The sequence below is a fragment of the Fringilla coelebs genome, assembly GCF_963513975.1.
Source record: "Fringilla coelebs genome assembly, chromosome: 30".
NCBI lineage: Eukaryota > Metazoa > Chordata > Aves > Passeriformes > Fringillidae > Fringilla > Fringilla coelebs.
This window is the reverse complement of record NC_140056.1, coordinates 1,978,948-2,004,665: the sequence shown is the minus strand read 5'-3', so window position 1 is coordinate 2,004,665 and position 25,718 is coordinate 1,978,948. Positions and strand designations below refer to the sequence as shown.

Below are 25,718 nucleotides of genomic sequence, written 5' to 3'. Positions count from 1 at the left end.
CCCGGGTGGAGGGGGTCCCGAGCCAGGACACCGGGGCAGGGTTCCCGGGACAGGACCCAGGGCGGAGGTGATCTCAGGACAGGACACCGGGGGTGATCCCGGGCCAGGAGCCGGTGGGGTGGTGGTCCCGGGCCAGGGCACCGGGCCAAAACCGATGGGGGAAGAGGAGGAGCGAGGCGGGGCTGGGCGTGTTTTGGCTTGGGGTCAGGAAATGCTCGCGGCAGGCCCGGCTTGCTCCCAGAGCACCACCCTGGGTCCCCCCGCCCCCCCGGTTATCACTCGGTGCCCTCCCGCTTTACCGAGCCGGCCACGAACCGACAGAGCCTCGACATCCCGAGAGGAGCTGCCTCCAAGAGGGGCTCCTCCAAAAGAGGGAAGGGAAGCAAGGGATGGGCCTTGCCCAAAGCCTGAAATCTAAGAATTGATCCCAAAACTGGACCAAATTGGTCCCCAGATCCTTGGAGGGGGTTTGGCAGCAGAAATTTCTCCTAAAATCAAGCTCAACATGGAACAAGTTTCCCAAAACCATCCAGAGAGACCACCCGTTTATTGAAGGTCAGAAAAGTCAAGTCTAAAAAAGAAAGGAAATAGGGCTTTCCCAAATATTCAACCCAAACCCTGACAGGTCCCCTGGCCCTGGGCTGAGGTTCCAGAAGCTGCTTCCAGCTCAGCTGGGAACAGCCCTGTGCCAATGTGATTCCCTGAAGAGCTGCCCCAGGCATGGTGCCTACAGGACCAGCCTGGCACTTTCTCATCCCAGATCCCACTGGGAACCCTGCCCCCAGGGTTTCCAGAGGAAATCCAAGGATCTGCAGGAAGGGAGCAAGGGATGGAGACGGGATCTCAAACCAGAACAGGTGCAGGGGCAAGGAAACACAACTCATGGGAGGAAAAACAGCTCCCATCACGTGGGATTCCCTCAGCCCCCCCACATCCCTCCATCCCCCAAAAACTCAACACAAATGCCTCAAATGGAACCTCCCCAAAAGTCCCCCTGGGCTCTGCCAACAGCCCCTCGAAATTAAAAGGAACCAAACCACTGAGATATAAGTTAATGCTTAAATTATTTGTAAAACATCTTAAATTTTCTGTGACATATTTTAAATATCCCCCATGTTCCCCAGATGGGGGGGGTCAAAGCCCAACACTAACTGGGAGCCTATGGGGGAGAGGGAGGAATAGAGAAAGGGTTCCTTATCCTTTCACAGCTTTTAACAACTAAATATCAATAATAAAAGTTATATTATAATAAAATAAGTTCTTCGTGAGGCAGTGGAGATCAAAAAGCCCTTAGAAAAGCCCCGCAGGTTTGGGCTCGGGCTCTGGACTCAGTAGTAAAAAGGGGGAGGGGTTATTTGGGGAGGGGAGGCAGCGGAGGGGGCGGTTCCGAGGGCAGGGGGGGCGGTCGGGGCTTGTCCGTGTTGGTGGCAGCTCTGGAGCCGCTGGAAGCCCGGGGGTTCAGGAGCTCGTACGAGTGGAATTCGAAGGCTGGGGGCTGGGTGGGCTGCATGCCCTGAGCGCTCAGCAGCGAGTGCAGCATGTTCACCGTGTCCTGATAGTCACTGGCCTGGCTGACGTTGTGCCCGTTGGCCCCCGAAGGCCCCTTGTCCGATTTGTGGGCGCCCCGGGCTTTGCTGGGCTGGGATAAATCCGAGCTGTGCCCGGGGAGATGGGCAGCCCCGGGAAGGTGGGCGTATGGGAACGGCACTCCGGGGCCTTTGGAGACTTTGCCCACCTTGGGCTGGTGCTCGTGGGGCATGGCCGGGGGCTCCTCGGGCAGGGGTCTTTTGCGGGTGGGGGCGAGAGGCCCGTAGCTCTTGTGGGGGGTGGCGGCAGCGGCGCCGGGTTGGGCGCCGTGTTTGGAGTCCCCCGGGCGCTTGGCCGCGGTGCTGGGGCCGGCGCCGAGCTGGGCGTGCAAGTGTTTGTGCGAGTGGTGGTTGTGGTGGTGGTGGTGGTGGTTGGATGAGTGGCCCTTGTGCTTCTCTTTGTACTCCCGGCTCTTCCCGCCGCCGCTCTCATCCGCGGAGCCGTGTCTGTCTCCGGGAGCCGGCACCTTGAGCCGCATCTTGATATCCTCCTGCTTGGAGGGGATCGGCCTCTCGCCGCCTCCCCCCACCGCCGGGATCCTCATCTTGAGAGCTTTGTCGCCCTTGTCGGTGCCGGGCGGGTTCTCCTGCCCCGCGCTGGGGATTTTCAGGACGATTGGGGAGGGGTTGCTGTCCTGCTGCCCTTCCCTCTCCCTCTGCTGCTGCACCAGGAGGTTCTGCGCGGCGTAGGCGTACTGGGAGCGCACGTTGGCTTCCATGTTTTCCAGCTGCCGCTTCTGCGCCGCCAATTCCTCGGCGTGCTTGGCCCGGTATTCCTTGAGGGACACCTTGGCTGAGGGTGCGTTCTTGGTGCTCTGCTTGGGGTAGGCAGCCCCATCCTGCTGCGGGTGCTCAGCACCTGATGTGCCCTCGTTAGTCCTGTGGATGTCCAGCTTGGCCGGGGGGTGCCAGTGATCCGCCTGGGACGGATCGGCGGCGCTCGGCTCCCCGGGGGAATCGGCCGCGGCCGGGAGCGCCGGCCCCGCTCCGGCGGTGGAGGATGTGGACATGCTCATGAGCCCAGCGATGTTCATGTCCGAGCTGTTGTTCCTGGAGATCATGTTGAGGATTGTCTGCTCTGACAGGCTCTCGTCATCGCCGTGGTCGTCGGTTTTGGATTTCCTGGCTGCTTGAGAGGCCTGGAATTAAACAAATCAGCGGGTGTTTACTTGGGGTGTTGCTGGAGCTGGTGTAATCCAAGCAGCTCACCAGGACAGCGTCAAGGTCTTCTTTACAGACAGATCCACTCTGCTCCCATCCCTCCTCGTGAAAAAATTCCCAACCCCTGGAAGCAGGGCTGCTAATGCAGCTGGAAAACCAACATTCTATACAAGTTAATTCACAACAGATGAACTCGAGCACCACTAGCACCACACACGGTATCCCAGTTCCACACACAACTCCCTCCCTTGCTGTCCTGCATCACAAAGGAATCACAGCCTGTGTCCGAGGTTCTTACCCGCCAGTTCCGGATCCGCTTCAGTCGGCTGGGAGTTTTCTCAAGGATTTGCAGGAATTCATGAGTCAGTTCTGCAGAGGAGACACAAACCCAAGCAGGAGGGTCAGAACAGCCCCAGTCCAGCAGGAGAACCCCCTCATCTGACAGATGGAGCTACTGGTGGGATGGAGCTGCGCCAGGAGGGACATTCTGACAACTGTAATCACTGACCCATTCAAACTCATTTCTCTGTGGTGCTACAGAAGCTGCTGCTGCCCTGGAAAAGCTCAGCAAGCCCTGAACTCCTGGAGTCCGTGAGGTGGTGTTGGAACATCAGACCCAGGACCAGCGATGCCAAAATCATTCTAAGAGCCTTTTGCAGGGAAAAAAAACCTCGCTCCCAAACTTACCATCTAAGAGCTCCAGAGTTACAGTGCCATCAACGTATTCCCACCAGTGCTTCCCGTCCGTGGAGACTGGGATCTCCCAGTTGGACCACTTACAGGCCAGGTGGATACAGACGCAGGCCACAACGGGCGGGGTGTACTGCAGGCTGAAGGTGGTCAGGTGCAGGCTGACGTCACCGGGAGAGAAAACAAAAAGCCATCAACTCCCACGCCTGAGCTGCAGATCCACGCGGGATATGGGGGGGAATGTGGCCCTCTGGAGCACCCCAGAAGGACCCTCAGGCACAGGCAGCTCCATCCTGCTCCAGCACAGCGGGGTTTTGTTTGTTCGGGTCTGTTTTGTTACAGGGAATTTGGGTTCTCCTTCTCCACCAGTTTTTTGTTCGTGGTTTTTTTTATAGAGGTAATTTTGAGAGGGAAAGTCACTGGGGATCTGCCAGCCCCACCTGTGCTCTGGAGAGAAATTCATCCTTGTTTTGCTACAGGAAAATTTGGGATCTCCTCCAAAAGAAAGAAAATCAGTGCTGAGGTCACCCGCCAGCCTCTGCTCTGAGGAGAAACTCATCCTTGTTTTACAACAGGAAATTTGGGATCTCCTCCACCAATTTCCCTGTTTATCCCTCTTTTGATGCAAGAAATTTGGGATTCCCCTTGAAGGGAAAAAAGTCACTGGGGACCAACCCCACCTCTGCTCGTGAAGAGAAATTTGTCAGGTTTTTTGGGGGAAAAAGTCACTGGGGACCAATCCCACCTCTGCTCGTGAAGAGAAATTTGTCAGTTTTTTTGCTCATCCCCATTTTGCTACAGGAAAGTTGGGATTTCCTCCATCTCTGTTCATTCTTGGTTTGCTACAGAAAAATTTGGGATCTCTTCCACCGGTTTCTTTGTTCATTTCTGTTTTGCTACAGAAAATCTGGGATCTCCAAGGACAAAAGTCAGTCCTGGGGTCACCTGCCAGCCCCACCTTGCTCTGGGGAGAAACTTCCAAGCACAACTCCCAGATGGCATCCAAGGAGCCCTTTTCAGCTTTAGGAAGGGTCTGTTCTTTCCCAAAGGATTTTTAGGAATACACTTTATGCTCAAGAGAACCTGAGCCAGGTGATCTATAAAATATTTATATTAATAAATTGATTTTCCATGTGGCCATGAGTGCTGGGAGGGGTGGACAGCACCAGGACCAGGAGAAATGAAGGACTACAAGGATCCTGAAGGAACACCAGAGCTTAAAGAAACACAGAAGCTGAGTCTTGAGTGTGGGATTTGCTCACTCCTGAATGGGCACTTTGGGAATTCTGCCACCAAGCCCCCACATGGCACCATCTCCTCACCACCTTTTTCATCAGTGAAAAGTGGAGAGGTTGAAGTTTGGCATCTACAACCCAAAATCCTCAAGTTTCATGGATACTGGGTTTATCCAGAGAAGTCAAACCCAGGAAATTCAGAGCCTTGGGAGAGCAAATTCAAGGACAACAAAGAGCCTCAACCCTGCCAGAATGAAACCAAAGGATTCATCCAGCTCATGCCAGAACTGGCTCTCTCAGGCAAAACCAAGGCTCTTCTTCACACTTTCTGCCTGGATTTCCCTCAATTACAGCTTTAACTCCTTAATCCCACAGCTTTGAAATTCTGGCTGCAGGGATAAACCAGGTTTTAGGGCTGTGTTTACCCAAACATCAGCACCAGCAGGCTCCAGAGGCCGGAAATCCACAGGTGCCCTTTGGAGCCCCAAACACCTTCAGCAAACACTGAAGGTGAGCAGGGAACACCTCCCAGGTGGAAAAGGGAAACCACGTGCCCAGACATTCCCAGACAGAGCTTGGAGGCAATTCCAGCCCTGCAGCTTCACCTGTGTTGGCACCTAAACCACTTTTCCCTCAGTAATTTCTCAAAACTTTAGTGTTTTTCATGTCCACAATTTTGTCTGTTCCAACTATGAACTCCATGATTTGTCCGAAGGTGAAAATCCAGGAAATTAAATTTAGAAATAATCCCAAAAAAAGTGCACAAAACAAGCAGAACTGAGAAGTTAGGGCTGATTTTCCTTTCCAGGGAAAATTTAGGGATAAAACAACCCAAATTAAGAACCTGGGACTGATTTTTCTTTCCAGGGAAAACTCGGGGGCAAAACAACCCATACAAAAAGCTTGGGGTTGATTTTTTTTTTCATTTATGCCCCAAACCACCTTTTTTTTTTTGGGGGGGGGTAGAAAGCATATTCATGGGCAATTTCCACAGCACCTTCTTGAGTGAAAACTCTCCAACACCCAGAACAAGCAAGAAAAAAATTATATACTCATTTCCCCTCCACCTTTCTGGTTTGTTTGGGTTTTTTTTTCAAACTTTCACAACTAAATTCCTATCAAATAAGCAGTGAAGCTCCTGAGTATCCCATCTGCCTTATTTTCCAGCTCATTTTACCCAGCAGCTGGCAGGAAAAATGGCTGGAACCTTTTCTTAAGGCTCTTCCTGTGGGATTCCCAACTGCTCCCAGGCTGAGCAACGCCTCTGGGGCCACAGGCAGCAGATAAATTATCAACCAATTAAAAAATTATAAAATAATAACCTGTTTGTAGCCATGAAATAGGAAGTTTGTGCCAAGTCCTTGCTGGCTGCAAGAAGAAGAAGAAAAAAAAAGAACAATCAGGGTGTTATTTGCATATTTTTCATGTTATTTTAGTGCAAGAACCATGGGCCACCCACAGATTGACCAAGAGGCCACAGCCACAAGGATTTTGGGAACTGCTGCTCACTGAGAGCTTTGTGTGGTTCAGAAAAGTCTCAACCATCTAAAACTGCCTCTGTTTTGAGCATCAGAGGGATGGATCAGCTCTCCTGTGAGGAAAAGCTGGGAGAATTGGGATTGTTCAGCCTGGAAAAGGCTCTGGGGTGACCCTTTTGTGGCCTTTCAGGTTCCAAGAGAGCTGAAGTGGGACTCTGGATGGGACCTGGAGTGGCAGGACAAGGGGGAATGGTTTTTCACTTGGAAAAGGTGAGAATAAGATGGGATATTGGGAAGAAATCCCTCCCTGTAAGGGTGGGGAGGCCCTGAGAAGCTGTGGCTGCCCCATCCCTAGAAGCGTCCAAGGCCAGGTTGGAACAATCTAGGGAAGTGGAAATTGTCTTTGCCCTCCCAACCCAACCCATTCCAGGGCTCTGGGAAGCTCTGGAGCAATCCCAGCTGGACACTCCCCCATATTTTCCTCCCAAAAATCCCCTCTCACCTCGGACAAGCTGGGTGCACTTCACCACATGGGTGTGAGGGTGGTCAATAGTGATCTCAAACCCTGGAAGGACACAGACAAAGGACCATCAGAACCAGCAGCACAGCCCTGGAGCTGTCTTTTCCTGCACCCCTTCCCTCCTACAGCCCTGCTTGGAGCCAGGCAGGAATAGAGGAGCCCATTTTTTCCTGTATCCAGAAGCCTCAAGTTCTCCAGCTACAAACCCAGAAGGTCTCTGCTGCTGCCAGACCTCCCAGCTTCTGAAAGGCCTCACTGGAAACAAAACAATTATTAAAGATTTTAAAAATAGCAAGACAAAGCCTCTTGAAGCAGCTGGGAGGAAGGCAAAGACAATGGCATCTGCTCCAAGGAATTTCTCTCACCCAAAAAGCTGAGAGGAAGCAGATTGTTTTCCCTTTGAATGGGCCTAAAGCACTGAGGACAATTGAGTTTAATCCTCGCTCCTGCTTCCTCCTCACTTTGGGAATTCTGTTTGAAAGGGGAAAAAAAGAATTCCAATTGGTCCATGTGCACAGCAGATCTGCAGAATGTTCTGGGAGAGCTGGGGTGTTTAAAAAGGCCCCTGGAGAACTGAGAGGCTGCAGAACTGGGCTTGGCTTAGCCCCAGGCTTGTGGCCCACGGCACCTCTGCCCCTCCTGAAGGAGGGACACGGAGTCTGCTCTGAATCCAGTCGGGAATAACAAAATCCTGCTCTTTTGGAGGGAAAATCTACCTACAAGCTGCCTCTGAAACAGAACATTTGTTAGTGAACACAACTTTTAACAGTACATTTGATAAAGAAACAGGGCACCAGCTCCACCTACGTGGAGACTCTTACTTCCAAAAACACCCAGAAACTCCTCCTGGTTTGTTGAGTTCTGGGGATTCTCCTCCACTTAATTCTTTGATCAAAATATTCACTTCTAACCCATTTTTTAAGACATCTCTCAGTACAAACTGCTTCCTGCAACAGAACTGGAGCATTATGGCCTGGAATTGGATGGTCTTTAAGGTTCCCTCAAACCCAAACCATTCCATCATTCTATAATTGAGCTGGAAAGCACAACCCAGGACAAAGACCGGTGTCCAAGCAGCACAAATCCTGATTTTTTTTTTTTTTTAGGGGAAAAAAAAATAAACCAAAGTGACAAACCACACTTAAATCTTTCAGCATTGAGCCTGGCACAAGTTACACCTGAAAAATTGATGTTAAAAACAGGAGTCAGGCTGAAAAACAGGGTTTGTTGTGTGCACTCTGTCCAGCCTGTGGAATTCTCCTGGCTCTGGGATTGGTGTGGCAGTCCGGCCGCTCCGAGGAACTTACCCAGGGTCTGTAGGATTATGCTCTCTAGAATGACCAGGTCTTGGGCTTGTTGCAGGTAAGCCTGGGGTTGAGAGGACAGGCAGGTTACTCATGGAGAGGCACTCTGATCAAGCCTGCACATTCCTAACACCCTTCTCTCCAAGGCAAAAATGGGAATCTCCCTGCACGGGGGGACTGGTACAGATTCCCTGGAAGTGTTCAAGGCCAGGCTGGATGGAGCTCAGAGCAAGATGGGCTACTGGAAAATGTCCCTGCCTATGGCAGGTGGGTGGAATGGGATGGGATTTAAGGTCCTTCCAACCCAAAGCATCTGGAGATTCTAAGAAAGAGGGATCAGAGTGTTTGGGGGGCCCTGGGTGCTGGTCCCCCATATGAGCAGTGCAGGAATCCCCTGCTTTTCCTCCTTTTTTTTAATATTTTCTGTAAGTTTCCCTGAAAAAAACTGCCCCTTCCAGCAGGACTTGCTGTTCAGCTCCAGGTAAAAGGGGCTGTCTGGAGAGATGAGGGATCAGCAACGTTTTTAACCCACTGAAACAAGTGCTGGGACAAACTGCTCCCACAGTGGAGCTCCTCTGCAGCACTCCAGGGACACTGGCACGCAGCACACCTGGATCCAGGTGTGCAGCAGAGGAGAAAAGGCTTTGCACAGATGGGGGAAGGCCAAATCTCTCTGCAGCAGGAGAGGTTGGATGGAGAAGCTGCCCCTGAGCACCTCAGGAGGGTGGAGGAGCCACAGGAGCCACGAGATTCCAATGCCATTCCCACTCCTCCAGCTCTCACAGCACATCCCAGGGCTCCCTCCCCACACTCACCTCACTCTTGGTGTCCAGCAGAGGCTCCTGGGGGTGCAGACAGGCATGTGCCACCTTGATGACATGCTCCAGCTTCCGAGGCTGCTCCTCCACCTTGGCTGCCAGGAAAAGCGCTGCTGGCACCACAGACTGTGGAGGAAAATGCTCTATTTACTTAAAAAGCCACTAAATTCAAAATAAAAATAAATAAACTGGGTGGATTCTCAATGTTCCTTCAGGCTGTTCAAATCTGGTCACCACCAGGAGGGACAAAAAGGTCCCTTCTCCCTTCCCAAACCTCCTCCCAAGGTGGGTTCCCCTCCCCAGGAGGGGATTTGGGGGTTCCCAGAGCCCCCCACCCCCCAAATCCCAGCACTTACATTCCTGTGGAACTGGGTGAAGGACTGCACCATGTAGAAGCGATGCATGTACACGATGGCTGTGTTGATGGTGAGCTGGGAGCTGGGAATGGGGTTAAGGAAAAGCACAGAGACCCCCAGACAGGCCCGGGGGAGCCCCTGGAACAGACCCCACACACCAAGAGCACCAGGATGGGACAGGCTCCCCTCACTCCCAAGGCAGGCCTTCCCTGCATCCCAACACAGCTCTCCTCAATCCCAAAACAGGCTCAGCTCTCCCCACAACCAAGCTGAGCCTTCCCAACACTCCAGGAGAGCTCTCCCTGCTCCCAAAATTAGGTCTCCTCGACCCCAAACAGGCTCAGCTCTCCCTGCTCCCCAGACGCTCCTTCCTCACAACCTGCACAGCTCTCCCTGCTCCCAGAATCCTTTTTGGGATCTCCTTGGTCCTAAAATGGGCTCGGCTTTCCTGGGCACTCGTGGGCTGAGCCTTCCCAACATCCCAGTACAGCTTTTCCCACTCCTCTAACCGGATTTCCTCAATCCCAAAATGGGCTCGGCTCTCCCCACTCCTAGGCCGGGCCTTCCCGACTCCCCAGCACAGCTTTCCCCGCTCATGAAACGCGATTTCCGCGACCTCGAAACGGGCTCGGCTCTCCCTGCTCCCGCTCCGGCCGTGTCCTCCCTTTCCCCCATCCCGGCACCGCCTTCCCCGCTCCCGAAATCTCCTCGGTGCCAAAGCGGGCTCGGCGCACCCGGGCCGGGCCTGCCGCTCCCTTCCAAGCACCCCGGCACAGCTCTCCCCTCTCCTGAGCCGGCCAGGCCTGCCCCAACCTCTCCAACACGGCAGCACGGCTTTCCCTGCGCCCGAAACGGGATCTCCCGAGCCAAAAACGGGAAAAGCGGCTTGTCCCGCCCCGAGAGCCGCCCGGGCCTTCCCGACACCCCGGCACCGATCTCCCTGAGCCGGGGCCGGGCTCTCCTCGATCCCCACAACACTCGGCTCTCCCCGCACTCGCTCCCGGCTCTCCCCGAACCGACTCCCGGCTCTCGCCCCACTCCCTCCCGGCTCTCCCCCCTCCGGCTCTCCCCGCCCCGCCCCGCTCCCACCCGCGGCCTAGCGCGGCCTAGCGCGGCCGGATACACGTTGAGGCGCTGCCCCATGTCCTGCAGCAAGTTGGCCGCCTGCTGCCGGTACGAGAGCTCCTTGTCGGGGTCCAGGCCGGCGCGGCGGGATGGGCTCCGCTCCAGCTGCTCGCGGCTGAAGTACCAGCGCCGCCCGGGCCCGGCGCCGCCGCCGCCCGCCGAGGCCTCCATGGCGGCTCTGCGCCCGCGCGGGGGACGCGGCGTGCGCACGCAGCGCGGCGGCGCGATGACGTCAAGCGCCGGGTGGGCGGGCGCGGGGGGGAGCCGTTGGTGGCGCGAGCGTTCCAAAGCAGGGAGGGACGTTGAGGGGGCGGGGATTGAGAGAGGCCACGCCCCCTCTGCACAGGCCCCGCCCCACCCGCGCTTGCCCTCACGCCGTGAGGGGCTCTGGTTTCAGGGGGTCCCGCAACACCTCCGCACCTCGTGGCGGTCCCCGAGGCCCCACCACCGGCTTCTCAGCTCCCCCTTCTACGCACTGACACCCGAGGAGCCCCGGGATACCGGTGTGGCACTCCAACCCGAGACCCCCGCCTCACCGGGACCTCAGTGTATCCCCTCCGGTATGTTTCCCCCCTACCCCGGGAGCAGCGGGATCCCCCCACCCCTCCAAGATCCGGTTTTCCCGGGGTCCCGCAGCCCTGAGACGTTGCCTGTACCCCCCAACCGACTTTTCACCCCCTTTCCCTTACCGGGACTCCTCTCCTCGCACCGGGGCTCTGCTGTACCGCCCTCCGGGACCCCTCCTCACCGGGTCCCGGTGTTTCCCCCCCTGGGATCCCGGGCCCCCTCCCAGCCGGCAGCCCGGTACGCCCCTCCGCCCCACAGACGAGGCCACAGCTCGTATCCAAAGTGTTTTATATATAATTTATCTGTACACACGAAGGACAAAGTACCTCAGGTCTGCGCTGGGGTGAGGGCGCCAGTGCCCCCCCCCCCCACTCCCCCCGGGCTGAGCCCCCCCCGCCCCAAAACTGCTTCCAAAAAAAAAAAATAAAAGAAAAAAAAAAAAAGTCACTTCATTAGGTTTTTTTGCATTTAAAAGAGGGAGGGTTTTCCCCCCCCCTCCCCACCACAGTTCCCCCGGAGGGAGCTGGGAGACCCCCGGGGGGTGAGGGGGCTGCGGAGATGCTGGGCCTGCGCCTCCCCACCCCTGCAGGCGGCACTTCAATTTGGCACATGGAGGGGGCTGGGGACCCCCCCGCCCCCAAAACCCCCTGCAGTCCCTTTTCTGGGGGGGGCCCATCTCCCCTCTTTGGCACATGGGGGGTTCAGCAAAGGGATGGGGGTTACCATGACCCCCTCCCACAAAAAACACCCCGGTGCAGGGCTGGGAAACACCCCCTAAAACACCCGCGGAGGGGGGGCACAGGGTTACCTCCCTTACCCCCCAACTACCTCCTTGTGTCCATTTCTCCCTTTTTTTTTTTTAATATGTGTATTTGGGGATTTTTCCTTTTTTTCCTTTTTGCCTGAGCTTGGCACAGGCTGGGGGAGTCCCCGGCGTGGGGGGACACCATGAGGACCCCCCTTAACTGCCCCCAGGGCCCGCATTGAGGAAGTAGGTGGTCATCTCCCCCTTGCCCTTGACCTTGACCAGCCCCCGGCACTCCAACACGTAGCCCTTGGCAGCCAGCACCTGGTAGAGGTCTGTTGTCACCTGGAGGGGGGGACACGGGGGTAAGGGGGGGGACCTTAGGGGTCTCTGGGCAGGTGTCCTGTGTCCCTCCCACCCCTGACTGACCTGGATGCGGTCGGGGACCCCAGTGCTGTCCATGCGGCTCGAGACGTTGACGGTGTTGCCCCAAATGTCATACTGGGGCTTGCGAGCCCCGATGACCCCTGCGACCACTGGGCCCATGTTCAGGCCTGGGGGGACAGGGTTGAGAGTCAGGGATGACCCCCACACTCAGGAAAGAGGAAAAAAGCGGAGTGAGGGGGGAAAAGAAGGGGTGGTGGGGGGGTGATTGGAAAACGAGAGTGACAGGGAGAAGAGGAATGTGAGGGGAAAAAGGGGAAGTGATGGGGAAAGGGGAGGTGAGAGGGGAAAAGGGAGTGAGGGGGGAAAAGGGGTTACAAGAGGGGGAAAAGAGCAGGAGGGAAGAAAAGGGGGTAAAAAAGGAAAAGGGGTGTGTGAGAGGAAGATGGGGTATGAAAGGGAAAAAGAAGTGATTAGGAAAGGGAGGGGGGTGAGAGAGGAAAAAGGGTTGCAAGAGCCGCCAGCACAAAGCCACAAACAACAGCATGGGATGGCTGGAGGTGCAGAGGGGCGTGCAAGGGGTGTGCAAGGGCTCACCAATCTTCATCTGGAAGTTGTTGAAGGAGTGCTCGTTGATGTACTTCATCTGCTCCATGAGGTGCATGGCGTAGTCGGCCAGTGCCGCGATGTGGCTCCGGCCCTCGCGGTCGTAGGTGGCCGCGTTGAGCCCCGATGCCGCCATGTAGGTGCTGCCAATGGTCTTGATCTTCTCCAGCTGCCTGTACTTCTGCTCGCTGATGATCTGGGGGGATGGGCTGGGGTCATCCTCGCAGCACCTCGACAGGGTACCCCAAATCCTGCACCCCATCCTGTGGCTCCATCAATGCTGTTTCATGGCTTTTCCAGCACTCTGCACTGTGGCTCCACCAGTGCTGCTCCACAGCCTCTCCAGCACCCTATGACCACATCCCCTGCATGCCAACCTCCTCCATGGTGCTCCACAACCCCTCCAACACCCTCTGTACACCATCTCCTGCACCCTGTCCCAAATATGGTGCTCTGCAAGCTCTCCATACCTGGTGCATCCCATCTTCCACCTCATTCATGGTGCTCCACATCCTCTCCGGCAACCCATGTCTGTGTTCCCTGCAACCCATCCTCATCCATGGTGCTCTACAATCTCTCCACCACCCCCTGCACTCCATCTCCTGCACCCTGTCCCAAAGATGGTGCTCTGCAGGCTCTCCATACCTGGTGCATCCCATCTTGCACCTCATTCATGGTGCTCCACAGCCTCTCCAGCAACCCATGTCTGTGTTTCCTGCAACCCATCCTCATCCATGGTGCTCCACAGCTTCTCCAGCACCCCGTGCACTCCATCTCCTGCACCCTGTCCCCAAACCTGGTGTTCCACAGCCTCTCCAACACCCCATCTTCCTGCACCTCATCCTTGTGCACTCCATCAACGCTGCTCCACAGCCTCTCCAGCACACCCTGCACCAATTCCTGTGGCTCCATGAAAGCTGTTCCATGGCTTCTCCAAGGGTGAAGTATCCTGTACCTCATCCCCACTGCTCCACAGCCTCTCCAGCACCCCATGAACCCCATCTGCTGCACCCCATCCCTGTGCACTTTGCCCCCATGCACCCCCTGGCCCCTTCTCCACCCCAGCACCTCATCGAAGTCGGCGATGATCTCGTTGAGCAGCCGCAGACACTCCACACCCTCGTTGTTGGCCTCCAGCTCCACATAGAACTCGGAGAAGTTGCTGATGGAGGCGAACATGACGGCCACACACTCGCAGGACTGGTAGTAGAGCTCGTCATTGCGCCGCTCCCGTGCCAGAAAGTGCGCGGCCACGTCCTTGGGCAGGATGTTGTGCAGCAGCCGCCGGTTGTAGGCCTGGAGCTCCTCCATCTCCTCCTTCTCGCCCGTTGCCTGTGGGCACAGACCCAGGTGGGAGCTGACACAGGACCCACGGCTGCCCTGGCATCAGGGTGTGGGGTGGGGGTTGGTCCAAGCCCCATGGTCACCCCAGTCCTGGGGTGCAGGGAAAGGGTTGGTTCCAGCCCCATGGTCACCCCAGTCCTGGGGTGCAGGGAAAGGGTTGGTCCCAGCCCCATGGTCACCCCAGTCCTGGAGTGCAGGGAAAGGGTTGGTTCCAGCCCCATGGTCACCCCTGTCCTGGGGTGTAGAGGGGGTTGGTTCCAGCCCCATGGTCACCCCAGTCCTGGGGTGCAGGGAAAGGATTGATCCCAGCCCCATGGTCACACCAGTCCTGGAGTGCAGGGAAAGGGTTGGTTCAAGCCCCATGGTCACCCCTGTCCTGGGGTGTAGAGGGGGTTGGTTCCAGCCCCATGGTCACCCCAGTCCTGGGGTGCAGGGAAAGGATTGATCCCAGCCCCATGGTCACACCAGTCCTGGAGTGCAGGGAAAGGGTTGGTTCAAGCCCCATGGTCACCCCAGTCCTGGGGTGCAGGGAAAGGGTTGATCCCAGCCCTGTGGCCACCTTCGTGTCAGGGTATGAGGAGGGGGTTGGTCCTAGCCCTGAATTGGTCTCTGTCCCATAACTGCCCTGATTCTGGGGTGCAAGGAAGGGTCAGTCTTGGTCTCAGGGTGGAAGGAAGAGGTTGGTTCCAGCCCCACAGTCATCCTAAACCCAGGGAGGAGGGGGAGAGTCAGTTCCCATGCCATGGTGACCCCAATCCCAGGGAGCAGGGTCAGTCTCAGTCCCACAACCCCCTCAGTTCTGGGGTCAGTCTGAGAGGGGTCAGTCTTGTTCCAGAGTATGGGAAGGCATCAATACTGACCCCATGGTCACCTCAGTCCTGGGGTGCAGGGAGGGGGTCGGTCCCAGTCTCAGGGTGCAGGAAAAGGGTCATTTCCAGCCCCCCACACCTTTGTCCTACCTGGAGCTTCCAGAGGAAGTCGAGGCGGGCGGTGGACTCGACCTGCTGCGCGTGCAGGTACAGGGCAAGCGCGAACACGGCCAGGACCACGGGGGTCACGTAGCGCAGGGCCACCTTCCCCTCTGCTGGGCTGCAGGACCCCCAGGACCCCTGAGGTTGGCTGAGGGACCCATCCCTGCCTACCCAGACATCCCAAACTGCACCCAGACCCCAAACATGCACCCAGACCCCAAACATGCACCCATTCCAGGGACACCAAATCTGCACTCAGACCCCCAAGTTCCCACTCACCCATCTAGGGGAACCCCAAACATGCACCAATATGCACCCAACCCCAAAGATTCACCCACTCATCCAAGAGACCCAAAACTTGCACTCAGCCCCCAAAGATCCACCCAGACCCCCAGGATGCACTCACCCCCTTCAGGGACTCCAGAGCTGCATCCAAGACCCCAAACATTTACCTTCCCATCCCAGGGACCCTAAACCTGCATGGTAGGCCCCAAAGATCCCCTCACCCACCCAAAGGAGCCCCAGATTTGCACCCAGACCCCAAAGCTGAACCCACACCAGTGACCCTGAGGCTGTGCCCACCCCCCCATCCTGCAGCACAGACCCCCAAGGGACCCTCCTGCTTCTGCCCACCCTCCTACCCCTACATCCAGGTCCCCACTGGCTCCAGTTTCCCACTCACCACTCTCCCTGGGTCATGTTGAAGGGGGGCCTGTGGGGACAGGAGCCAGGGGTCAGTGGGGTGGGGACACAGCTCTGAGGTGGGGACCCCTGGGGAACTGGGGACACTCACAGGGCATTGGCCAGGACCAGCAGGTCAGCATTGTCAAAGAGGGCTGCATGAGGCCCCTCCACCAACAGCAGGAACGTGGCCTCGATGGCCACCATGAGCAGCAGCTTCCCAATGCTACTGATGTGCAGGAAGACAGAGCAGGCCAGCAGGCTGAGCACCACGCTGTAGCTGAAGTACTGGGGGACACATGGTGGGATGCAGCAGCACCCCAGGAACACCAGATGGTACCTCTGGGATCTTTGCAGCAGCCTGGGAACCCCAGATGGCACTCCAGGAACCAGGACTGGCATTCCAGGAACCCCTGCACCCTGGGGAACCCTGGATAGCACCCCTGGAATGCTGGATGGCACCCTGGGAACCCCTGTAGTACCCTGGGAATACTGGCAGGCACTCCTGGAAATCCCTGATGGCACCCAAGTAACCTTGGCAGCACACTGGGAGCCCCAGATGGCACCCCAGGAACCCCAGACCTCACCCAGGATGGAACTCCTGGGGAACTCTGGACAGCACCCGTGGGAACTCTGCAGCACTCCAGTAACCCCTGCAGCAGACTGGGAACCCCACATGGCACTCCTGCAAACACCACCCAGCACCACAGGACTCCTGAAGCACCCCAAGAGCCCCAAATGGCACCCAGAAACCATGGATGGTACCCCAGGAACCCTGAATGGCACCCTGGGAACAACAGCTGGGACCCCAGGAACTCCTGCAGCACCCCAGTGACCCCACACAGCATCCCAGGAACCCCTGCAGCACCTTGGGAACACTGCAGGGCACTCCTGCAGCACCCCTGGAACTCCCGCAGCACCCCAGGGATCCCAGCAGCTCCCCACGCCCACAGGGACCTTGCACCCCTGGGGACACTGTGCCAGCACCCAGCAACCTCAAGGGCTCAGTGCCAGCACCCACTGAGGACCTTGGACCCGAGCAACTTGTTCCAGCACCCCGTGTGTGTGGGGACCCTGTGCTGGCACCCTGCACCCACGGGGACACAGTGCTAGCGCTCTGGGGGACACTGAACCCTTTGGGACCCTATGCCGGCATCCTTGGGGACACAGTGCCTGCAGGAACCCCATTCCAGCACCCTGCATCCTCAGGGACCCTGTGCCAGCATTTTTGGGGACACTGCACCCATGGGGACCCTCTGCTAGCACCCAGGGAGGACTTGGCACAATCAGGGACCCCTGTGGGAACCATGCCCTGTGCCAGGTGGTGCCCACGGCCACTCACCTCGGGGAAGTCACAGGCCAGCCCATCACCGTGGCAGGAGCCCATGGGGGTGCCCAGGGAGAAGTTGAGGGCACGGAGCTGGCAGGGCCCCACGGAGCCGGGGGTGATGTTGAGCTCACGGGCAGCACAGTCCCGCAGGGCCACGCGGCTGCAGGAGAACTGGGGGGCCAGAGGGGTGAGCTGGTGCCCCACAGCTCCCCACAGCCCCCCAAAACCCCCAGACCCCTGTGACCCTACCATGTTGACAAAGGCAGCGATGAAGACGAGGAGGATGGTGAAGACAGCGATGCCGGTGCTGCGGGCACGGGACTGGACGATGCCACGGGAGAGCTGCTGCAGGGCGGTGGGGAAGAGCTGGGGGGGCACCAAGGAGCCCATCAGGCATGGCCGAGCCCCCCCAAAACCCTCCCAGCCCTCAGGTACTCACAGTGACGCAGGAGTAGATGGCACAGATGAAGAGGATGGCAGCAAGGAGGATGAAGATGCTGACGTAGACCCCGAGCATCAGCGAGGAGCTGAGGAGAGGTGGGAGGTGAGTGATGGTGTTGGGGGATCAGAGCTGGTATTTGGGGGGGCTGCAGCACTTACTGGGGGAACACCAGGATCTGGAGGCAGCAGATGAAGCAGAAGACGAGGAGGGTACAGGCCACGTAGCCACCAAAACGGTCATCGACCTTCTTGGAGTACTGAGGAGACAGGGGGAGGTGGGATGGTTGGATGGATAGAGGGGGGCACCCCAAGAACCTCAGGGGGATCCCAAGGGAAGAATGGAGGTGGGACTGAGGGGACACCTATGAATAAAGTGGAGGGGAATGGGGGGAACGGATGGAGGGAAATGGGAGGAGCCCAAGGGATGCAGATGAAGGGGAACTGGGGATATCCCAGAGGATGGGATACAGGGGGAAAGAACAACCCCAAAGGGTGTCATAGAGGGGACTGGGGAACCCCAGGAGATGCAAGAAATGGGATGGAGGGAAAAGGGGGACCCCAAAGAGTGGGGAAAAGGACAGGAACACCCTGGGGCATGGGATGGGGGCGACTCCAGGGATGCAGGGAATGGGATGTAGGGAGGGGACCCCAGGGGATGGAATGGAGGGGATGAGGTTGAGAAGGTGGAGGGACCATGAGATGGGAGGACGAAGATGCTAAAGGGGGCAGAGCAGAGGGGACTTCAAGAGACAGACAGAATGGTGGGTCCAGAACAAAGGGAACAGAGGGTCCCCCAACCTTCTTCTCCAGCTCAGGGGTCTGGAAGGTGAGCAGGAACTTCTTGACATGGTCCTTGCGGAGCTGGTCAATGCTGCGGGCATCGATGGCCCGGCTCAGGAACTCATCCACCTCATCCTCAGGGTTGAGGGCCTCCTGGGCACCACGGCTGGGGAATAGGGGGGTCAGGACCCTCCCAGGCTCCCAGCTCTGCCCCAGGGAGGGGCTGGTCACGACCCCCCCAGCAGGCCAGCATGGGAACACTTACTTGTCCTTGCTGGAGTCATCGATGCCCTGGGAGACACAAGGGAGGTGTCAGACACTGGCACGGATGGGGGCAACCCTCATGAGTGACAAGGACATGGGACACCCCCCAGGGTGGCCCAGGATGGACAGAATTTCAGGGGTAAATGGGGCAGGAGAAGTCCCCAATGGTTTTTGGCAAGGACAAGAGGTTCCCAGGGGTCTGCAAAGGGAGAAGGGAGGAGTCTAGGGGGGATGTCTAACACCAGTGAGGATGGGAGACCCCTGAGGGTGCCCAGGACTGGTGAGAACAAGGAGGATCTCCAAGGTCTGCTGAGCACCAGGGGCCACCCAGGAACTCCCTGAGGCCCGCAGGCAGCGGAGGAAGCCACGAGGGCTGCGGGCAGGGCTGGGGAAGCCACCGACAGCCACGGAAGGGCAGTGAGTGGCTGATAGCACCATGGTGAGGGCCCCCTGTGCCCAATGCCCTCCCCGGGGCTGCTCACCATCTGCCGGAAGGCCTTGGAGTCCTTGGTGCGGGAGAAGGAGCGCTCGGGCACCCAGCGTGGCACCAGCCCCTCGGTGGAGTTGGCACGAGTGCGCTGCAGCTTGGCCAGGATGGCTTTCTCCTCCTTCTGCAGGGTGACATGGCCATGAGGGGGTGACCCCAGCTTTCCCACGCCCCTGTTGCCCCTCAGACGACCCCCCAACTCACGCGTTTCTGGCTGCAGCCGACGATGAGGAAGGTCTCGATGTTGTGCTCCTTGAGGTAGGCGTTGCGCTCACCCCCGTGGCCCGGCTCCACCTCATAGTCCCCGTTCAGGTACTGCAGCGTTGCCCAGGTGATGTGGATGCGCCTGGGGATGGGAAGATGAAGGTACTGAGCCCTCCCTGCCCAGCACCCCCTACCCCAGACCCCAGCCCAGCCCCTCCAGCCCGGCTCACCCGGCTTTGCCGCCCGCTTCCATGTGGTTGGCAAGGGTGACATCGTTGGACCAGACATCGAACTGCCACTTGCGCAGCCCCAGGACGCCGCAGTGAACCCGCCCGCTGTGGATGCCCACACGCATGTTCACGTTCACCCCCGTCACTTCACGCACCAGCCTGCGGATGGGACCGGCACCATGTCACCCCCAGGCACTCCGTGGCTCCCCCAGGTGCCTTGAGGCATTCCCAAGCAGCCCTTGGCCTTTCAGGATTCCCAGGCACCACAGCAAGCCACCGGCACCAGACACCTCATGGCACTCCCAGGCACCCCAAGGCCTTCCAGGATTCCCAGGCACCACAGCACCCCAAGGCAACCCAAAACACCACTGCACTCACAGGCACCTGAGGCACCACGGCCCATCCAGGCACCCCATGGCACCCCTAAGCACTCCATGGCACCCTCAAGCACCCCATGGCACTCCCAAGCACCCTATGACATCCTCAAGCACCCCATGGCCCCCCCAAGCACTCTATGGCACCCTCAAGCACCCCATGACACCCTCTATGGCACCCTCCATGGCACTCCCAAGCACCCTATGACATCCTCAAGCACCCCATGGCACCCTCTATGGCACCATGTGACCCCCAAGCACCCCTAGGCACTGTGACCCAGACTGATGAGTACTGGGAATGTGCCAGCACCAGGAATGGGACCTGTCCCCCAAGCTGTGGTGGCACCTGGGACACACCAGTAAGAGCCACAGCTCCTCAGGGTTGTGGTGGCACTTGGGATTTGCCATCTCCCACATTGTGATGGTAATAGGGACACACCAGCACCAGGGTTGGATGCAGCCCCCCAAATTGTGGTGGCACCGGAGATGTGCCAACCCAGAGGATGGGCACAGCAGGGTCAGGTGCAGCCCCCCAAGCTGTGGTGGCACTGGGGACGGGCACAGCCCCCAGCTCTGCCCCACTCACGAGATGGCCTCGATCATGTCCACGCCCATCTCCACGCAGCAGTGAGCGTGGTCCCCACGCGCCTCCGGCAGCCCCGACACGCAGTAGTAGCAGTCCCCCAGGATCTTGATGCGCAGGCAGTGGTTCTCCTGGGGGGCACGAGCACGTCAGGAGGACTCCAGGACCCCCCAAAGTCCCCCAGCCCCTCTACTCACCGCAGCCAGCTTGTCAAAGCGGGCGAAGAGCTCGTTGAGTGTCATCACCAGCTCCTGGGCCGTGCACTGCGAGGCCAGGCTGGTGAAGCCCTCAATGTCTGCGAAGAGGATGCTGCCAGGCAGAAGAGCACGGGCTGGGGATGGCTCACACACTGCCCCAGACACCCTCCCCTGGCAATGCCTCCCCCAAAGCTCTCCCACAGCCCTGTCCCCACAGTACCTGACGTTATCATGCTTCTGGATGTAGATCTTGTGGAACATCATGTCCTCCTTCTTGGTGTTGATGTCCTCCTTCATCTCCATGGCCACGTGCTGTGGCAGCACTGACAGCAGCAGCCGCTCCTGCAGCCAGAGCAGTCCTGTCAGCAGGGTTGGGGGGTGCTGCTGGACCCCCAGCTCAGCACGGAGACCCCCGGGATCCCCCGTCCCACCTGCTGACGGTTCTCCCGCTGGAGGTGCAGGCGTGCCTGGATGTAGCCACGGGTCTCCTGGAAGGCCTGGCGCTGCGACACCTCGGCCGGGTAGTGGGTGCAGACCCCCACCACGTTGGTGCAGAGGAAGATCAGGGCATTGGCGCTGAGCTGAGGGGGAGCTGGGCTCAGTGAGACCACCCAAGGACCCCCAGCCAGCTCTGCCACCCTCCTCTGCAGCACAGAACCTTGTCTTTGGTATGGTGGGTGCTGCTAAGGGGAGGAGAGGGGGCTGCAAAGAGGGGGGTGTGGGTATGGGAACATGGGGGCTCAAGGCTGGGGGACATGGGGGTTCTGGGACACGGGGCAAGGAGGATGCAGGGGACAGGGACAGGGGGATGTGGGGCACCAAAGGACATGGGAAAATAGGGCAAGGGGGCTGCAGAGACATGGGGACACAGAATGGGGGGCAAAGGGGACATGAGGACACAGGGTAGGGGGATCACAGGCGTCTGAGAACAGAGGTTAGGGTGGCAGAGGGGACTTGGGGACACAGGGGACATGCATTGGGTGAACGTGGAGGACCTGGAGACCCAGGGCAGGGGGAACGTGGAGATGTGGGGATGTAGAAAACCAGAGCAGGGGGGATCTGAGGATACAGGAGCTGGGGGTACATGAGGGCCTGGAGCATGGGGGTCATGGGGACGCCCTCGGGAAGCAGAGGAAGTCAGAAAGCGGAGATGACTGCGGAGGGAGCTGCGGTTTCCCCCGTCCCCATCCCCCGGGACCGGGGCCAGGGCTATTTATAGCACTCCAGCACACTGGGACACTGGGAGCAGAGGCCTCACATCCCCTCCCCGGCCCCATCGCATCCCCCGGAGCTCCATCGCTCCTGCCCTGAAAGGGTGAACCCTCCCCAGGGGGGCGGCCCTTCCCGTGACCCCGCTGGCCTCAGATGTCATTGTGTTCCTCGCCCTGTGCCCCGCGGGGACGGCACGTGGCCCTGGCCCTGGCCAGGCAGGGCGAGGGTGACGGTGACGAGTGGCTCTGCTCAAGGAGGGGGAGCTGCTGGGGCTGGGAACACGCGGTCCCAGGGATGGGGTCCCCTCTGCACCCCCTCTGGGAGCACCCACCACCTCAGAGAGGCAGAAAGGGGACACTGGCAGCGTCCCAGCCCCCCTGGGTGACGGCCACTCCCCTGCCCTGGTGCCCTGGACTTGCGTCCCTCCTCGGGGGTTTCCGCCAACCCTACAACGGGGGCTTTGTGGGTGCCCCTTCCTCCCGGTGCAGCCCACAATGGTGCGTCTGTGCCGGGATGAGGGGCCCACCCCGCCCCACCACGGGACCCTAGCATGGAACCTCCCCCAGGGCCCCCTATCCCCGGGTAGGCAAGGAGCCCCTCCTGCATCTAGAACTTTCCATCTCAAGTGCAAAAAAAAATCCCAAATTTGCAGAGCGGGATTCAGGGACGGGAGGTCCCACCTGCAGGTAGGCGGGATCCCCCGGGGCTCCGCCCCTCCCAGGTGTGTCCCTACCTGCTTCCAGAGGAAGGGGTCGGCAGCGTTGCGGTGCCAGGCGATGGCGAGGTGCAGGGCGGAGAGCAGCACCCCGGCCAGCACGGCCGCCCGCATCCTCACGGGCAGCAGCGTGTAGGTGATGTAGATGAAAAAAACGCTCCACCAAACGCCCTCGGCAGCACTTCGGGGAGCCACGGCCACCGTCCCCAGCGCCTGCACCCCGGCCAGCAGCCCCAGCACCACGTAGCTCACCACCCACATGTAGTCCTGGGGGAAGGCGCTGCGACTGCACAGCACCATGAGGAGCAGGAACAGCGCCGTGGCACCGGCCAGCGCGGCGGCCGCCGGCACGTGGGGGGCACCGGGCAGGCAGAGGAAGAGCAGCATCACCCCACAAACCAGCACCAGCACTCCCATCAGCACCGTCAGGCTGCTCTGGTTCATCTGGAAGAAGTAGCGCTGGTAAAGCCGCTCCAGTTTGGCCGACTGGAAGCGTTTGGAGCGGAAAACCTGGAGCAGGCGCCGCCAGCACTCGCCGGCCGACGGCCGCCCCCCATGTCCCGCCGCTCCCTTCGGCCCCTTGGCATCGCCGTCCTCCAAGCCCGTGTCCACAGATTTGAGTCCCAGGTCGCCCGCGGGCCCCTTCTTGCCGTAGTGATCCTCCTGCCAAGTGCAGCGCAGCCCCCGGGGGGGTCCCGCGCCCCGCTCCATCTCAGGGTCCTGCAGGCAGCTCATGTAGCGGGGGCCACAGAGGCCGGCTCGGGGCCGGGGGCCCTTCTTGCCGTTGCGCTCCCCCCATGCCGTCTTCCGCTCGTCCACCTTGGGCACCAGGATGCCGCTGAACCACGACATGCTGTGGGCACCGAGGAGGGGTCAGGGCTTGGTCCCCCACCCTGACACCCCAACAGGGGCCCCGGTGTCCACGGGGGTGCGAGGCCGTGCAAGGAGTGGAGGGTTCTGATGTCCCCACCACCGGCCTGGGGGATGCAGAGCCCAAGTCCCAGCTCTCCATGCCCCCGTGGGCCCTGTGGGAACGGCCAGCGCTGGGTTCCCGGTGCCCCAGTGTCCCGGTGCCGGGTGCCCGGTGCCAGAATCCTGGTGCACAGCGCTGGGTTCCCGGTGTCGGGTTCCCGTTGTCCCGGTGCCCAGTGTCCTGGTGCCCGGTGCGTGGCCCTGCCGAGGCCGCCCCGAGCCCGCCCTTCCCGGTGCAGCGACCTGCGACAAAGCTGGGACCGACCCGGGCGTCCCGGCCCTGTTTGTCTTGAACGGCGGCCAACGGGTTTTACCGGGCACGGCCGCCCCGGGGCACCGGGGACCAGCCGGGACGTGGCAGCCGGTCCCTGCTCCGGGCGAGCGGCTGTGGAGAACGGCCACCGGGAAGGGCCGGCCCCGGTGGCGGCGGCCGCCTCCCTCCTCCCCTCCCTCCTCGCTCCGGGCACGGGAGCCCCGCCGAGCCCGGCCCGTTCACCGGGACCTACCAGCGCCCTCCGGCCGCCGCACCGGACGCTCCCACCGCACCGGCAGCTCCCGCCGCACCGGACCCCCCGAGCACCGCGCAGCCCCCCGGGGCCGCACCGCTCCCGCCGCCCGGGGGCCCAGCCCGGTGTCGCCCCCCCCGCCCTGATCCTAGTTCCGGTCCCGGTCCCGATCCCCGACGCCGCCGCCGCCCCGATCCACCCTCCCCCCCAGCCCCTCCCGCCGCTCCCGGTGCGCCCGGGCGGCCCCGCTCACCTCCGCCTCCGGCGCTGCCGGCCGCGGGGCCCCGCGCCCCGCCACGGCCCCGCCGCCGCCCGCGCCTACACGGCGGCCGCGCCGCGTTCCTGCCGCCCCATCTCGCGCCCAGGCCGGGCCCCCGGTGGCGGTGGCGGCCCCGGTCCCGGTCGCGGCCGCGCAGCCCCGGCCCGCCCCGGCCGGTGCCCGCCCCCCCTCCCCCCCCCCCCGCCCGGATCCGCTCCCGGGCGCTCCCGGCCGGCGGCCTTAAAGGCGCAGCGGCGGCGGCGGGAACGGCCCGGTACGGCCCGGAGCGGTGGGGGCGGACTCGCACCCCCGGGGCTGCGCACACGCGCACGGACACGGACACAGGCACCGACATGGCGGGGACAGCGGGGACACGCGCGGCGGGCCCCCCCCGTGTCCGCACAACCCCCCCGAGTGTGTCACTTGCACACCCAACCCAGTGCCCCCGGTGCCTTCCCCCCGCGCACATCCCCGTGCCCCCCTTGCACACGCACGCGCTGCACACCTGGCACACGCGTGTTGCATGCACACGAATCCCCCTGCACACCCGTGGCGTGCCCCCACCACCTTGCACACACCCCTACACACACACACATCCCCTTGCACACGTACACACAAACCCTTGCTCACGTTTTCCATGCTGCACACATAGATATTGCACATCCACACCCTCCTCGCACATTTACACGCCCTTGCACACGCACACCCTTGCACACTCAGGCAGCCCCGTTATGCACGCACACATAAACCCCTCCATATTTGTGTGCAAACACACGAATCCCCGTGTTCACACACCTGTGCAACCCCTCAGGTACAGCAGGCGTGCACACAGGTGCGGGCGCACACACGCAACTTGCACACACACACAGGGGCATGCACCCTCCTCACCCACACCCCACACACTTCACACACGCTGCCTTGCACACACACGTATGGCCACCCCTTGCACGCTCACTTTGACACATACAACGCCCTTACACACGCCGCCCCCACCTTCTTACACACAGTCCTTGCACACCCCCGTTATACCCCCTTACACACTCACAGCCCCCCTTGTTTGCACACGCACCCTGACCCACCCCTTACACACTCACAGCCCCCCGTGTTTGCAGACACACCCTGACCCACCCCTTACACACTCACAGCCCCCCGTGTTTGCACGCACATCCTGACCCACCCCTTACACACTCACAGCCCCCCTTGTTTGCACGCGCACCCTGACCCACCCCTTACACACTCACAGCCCCCCTTGTTTGCACGCACATCCTGACCCACCCCTTACACACTCACAGCCCCCCTTGTTTGCACGCACATCCCCTCCTTGCAGACGCCCCCCCATTTCCACGGGCCCTCATGCCCAGTCTGGCACAGGGCACCCCCATCACTGCGCTGCCCGCCCCCCGGTACCCCCACGAGTGACCGTGGCACCGGCCCTGCCCTCCCACCGTGGCAGAACCTCCCCGTGCCCCCCCTTCCCTCCCCCGCAGCGGCGGCGCCGGGCCACGCACCCCCCCCCGCCCGCCCCGGCGCCGGGCCCCGGGGAGCGCTGATTAATCATTAATTAGGAGCCGCCGGCGGGGCCGTGTCCCTGCG

At 60.2% G+C, this 25,718-nt stretch overlaps 2 protein-coding genes across 4 annotated transcripts; both read right to left on the bottom strand.

Moving 5' to 3' along the window:
* Window positions 1–602: 602 nt before the first annotated feature.
* CCNT1 (cyclin T1) lies at window positions 603–10,457 on the bottom strand. Of its 2 annotated transcripts, XM_084223433.1 has the most exons (9): window positions 10,272–10,457; window positions 9,149–9,230; window positions 8,790–8,918; window positions 7,978–8,038; window positions 6,653–6,715; window positions 5,995–6,040; window positions 3,435–3,598; window positions 3,046–3,116; window positions 603–2,725 (listed from the first exon to the last, which is right to left on the bottom strand). In XM_084223433.1, the coding sequence occupies exons 1-9, from the start codon at window positions 10,442–10,444 to the stop codon at window positions 1,352–1,354; spliced, it is 2,163 nt and encodes a 720-aa protein (XP_084079559.1). In that variant the 5' UTR covers window positions 10,445–10,457; the 3' UTR covers window positions 603–1,351. The 2 variants fall into 2 exon arrangements, 1 of the variants encoding a protein (XP_084079559.1); XR_014616841.1 differs by lacking the exon at window positions 3,435–3,598 and having other exon boundaries at window positions 2,650–2,725.
* Window positions 10,458–11,252: 795 nt separating this feature from the next.
* On the bottom strand, window positions 11,253–24,278 carry ADCY6 (adenylate cyclase 6). 2 transcript variants are annotated; one of them, XM_084223557.1, is made up of 22 exons: window positions 24,120–24,278; window positions 22,407–23,241; window positions 20,893–21,042; window positions 20,682–20,803; window positions 20,462–20,573; window positions 20,268–20,395; window positions 19,308–19,466; window positions 19,078–19,219; window positions 18,869–18,997; window positions 18,388–18,413; window positions 18,141–18,288; window positions 17,502–17,599; window positions 17,341–17,428; window positions 17,151–17,267; window positions 16,914–17,072; window positions 15,684–15,859; window positions 15,573–15,602; window positions 14,879–15,008; window positions 13,644–13,907; window positions 12,567–12,771; window positions 12,015–12,139; window positions 11,253–11,930 (listed from the first exon to the last, which is right to left on the bottom strand). In XM_084223557.1, exons 2-22 carry the CDS (start codon window positions 23,238–23,240, stop codon window positions 11,802–11,804), a joined length of 3,471 nt encoding a protein of 1,156 aa, XP_084079683.1. In that variant the 5' UTR covers window position 23,241; window positions 24,120–24,278; the 3' UTR covers window positions 11,253–11,801. The 2 variants fall into 2 exon arrangements, with proteins under 2 accessions (XP_084079683.1, XP_084079684.1); XM_084223558.1 differs by lacking the exon at window positions 24,120–24,278 and adding an exon at window positions 23,867–23,966.
* Between the last annotated feature and the right edge of the window lie 1,440 nt (window positions 24,279–25,718).

Excerpts from the sequence above, each read along its gene's own strand:
- CCNT1 (XM_084223433.1), bottom strand. The coding sequence starts at position 10,444 with ATGGAGGCCTCGGCGGGCGGCGGCGGCGCCGGGCCCGGGCGGCGCTGG. Across the intron at positions 9,231-10,271 it reads ATGGGGCAGCGCCTCAACGT|CTCCCAGCTCACCATCAACA; the intron begins GTATCCGGCCGC and ends CCCCATTCCCAG. Across the intron at positions 8,919-9,148 it reads TCACCCAGTTCCACAGGAAT|TCTGTGGTGCCAGCAGCGCT; the intron begins GTAAGTGCTGGG and ends TTTCCTCCACAG.
- ADCY6 (XM_084223557.1), bottom strand. The coding sequence starts at position 23,240 with ATGTCGTGGTTCAGCGGCATCCTGGTGCCCAAGGTGGACGAGCGGAAG. Across the intron at positions 19,220-19,307 it reads GAAGCGGGCGGCAAAGCCGG|GCGCATCCACATCACCTGGG; the intron begins GTGAGCCGGGCT and ends TCCCATCCCCAG. Across the intron at positions 13,908-14,878 it reads ACTTCCTCTGGAAGCTCCAG|GCAACGGGCGAGAAGGAGGA; the intron begins GTAGGACAAAGG and ends CTGTGCCCACAG.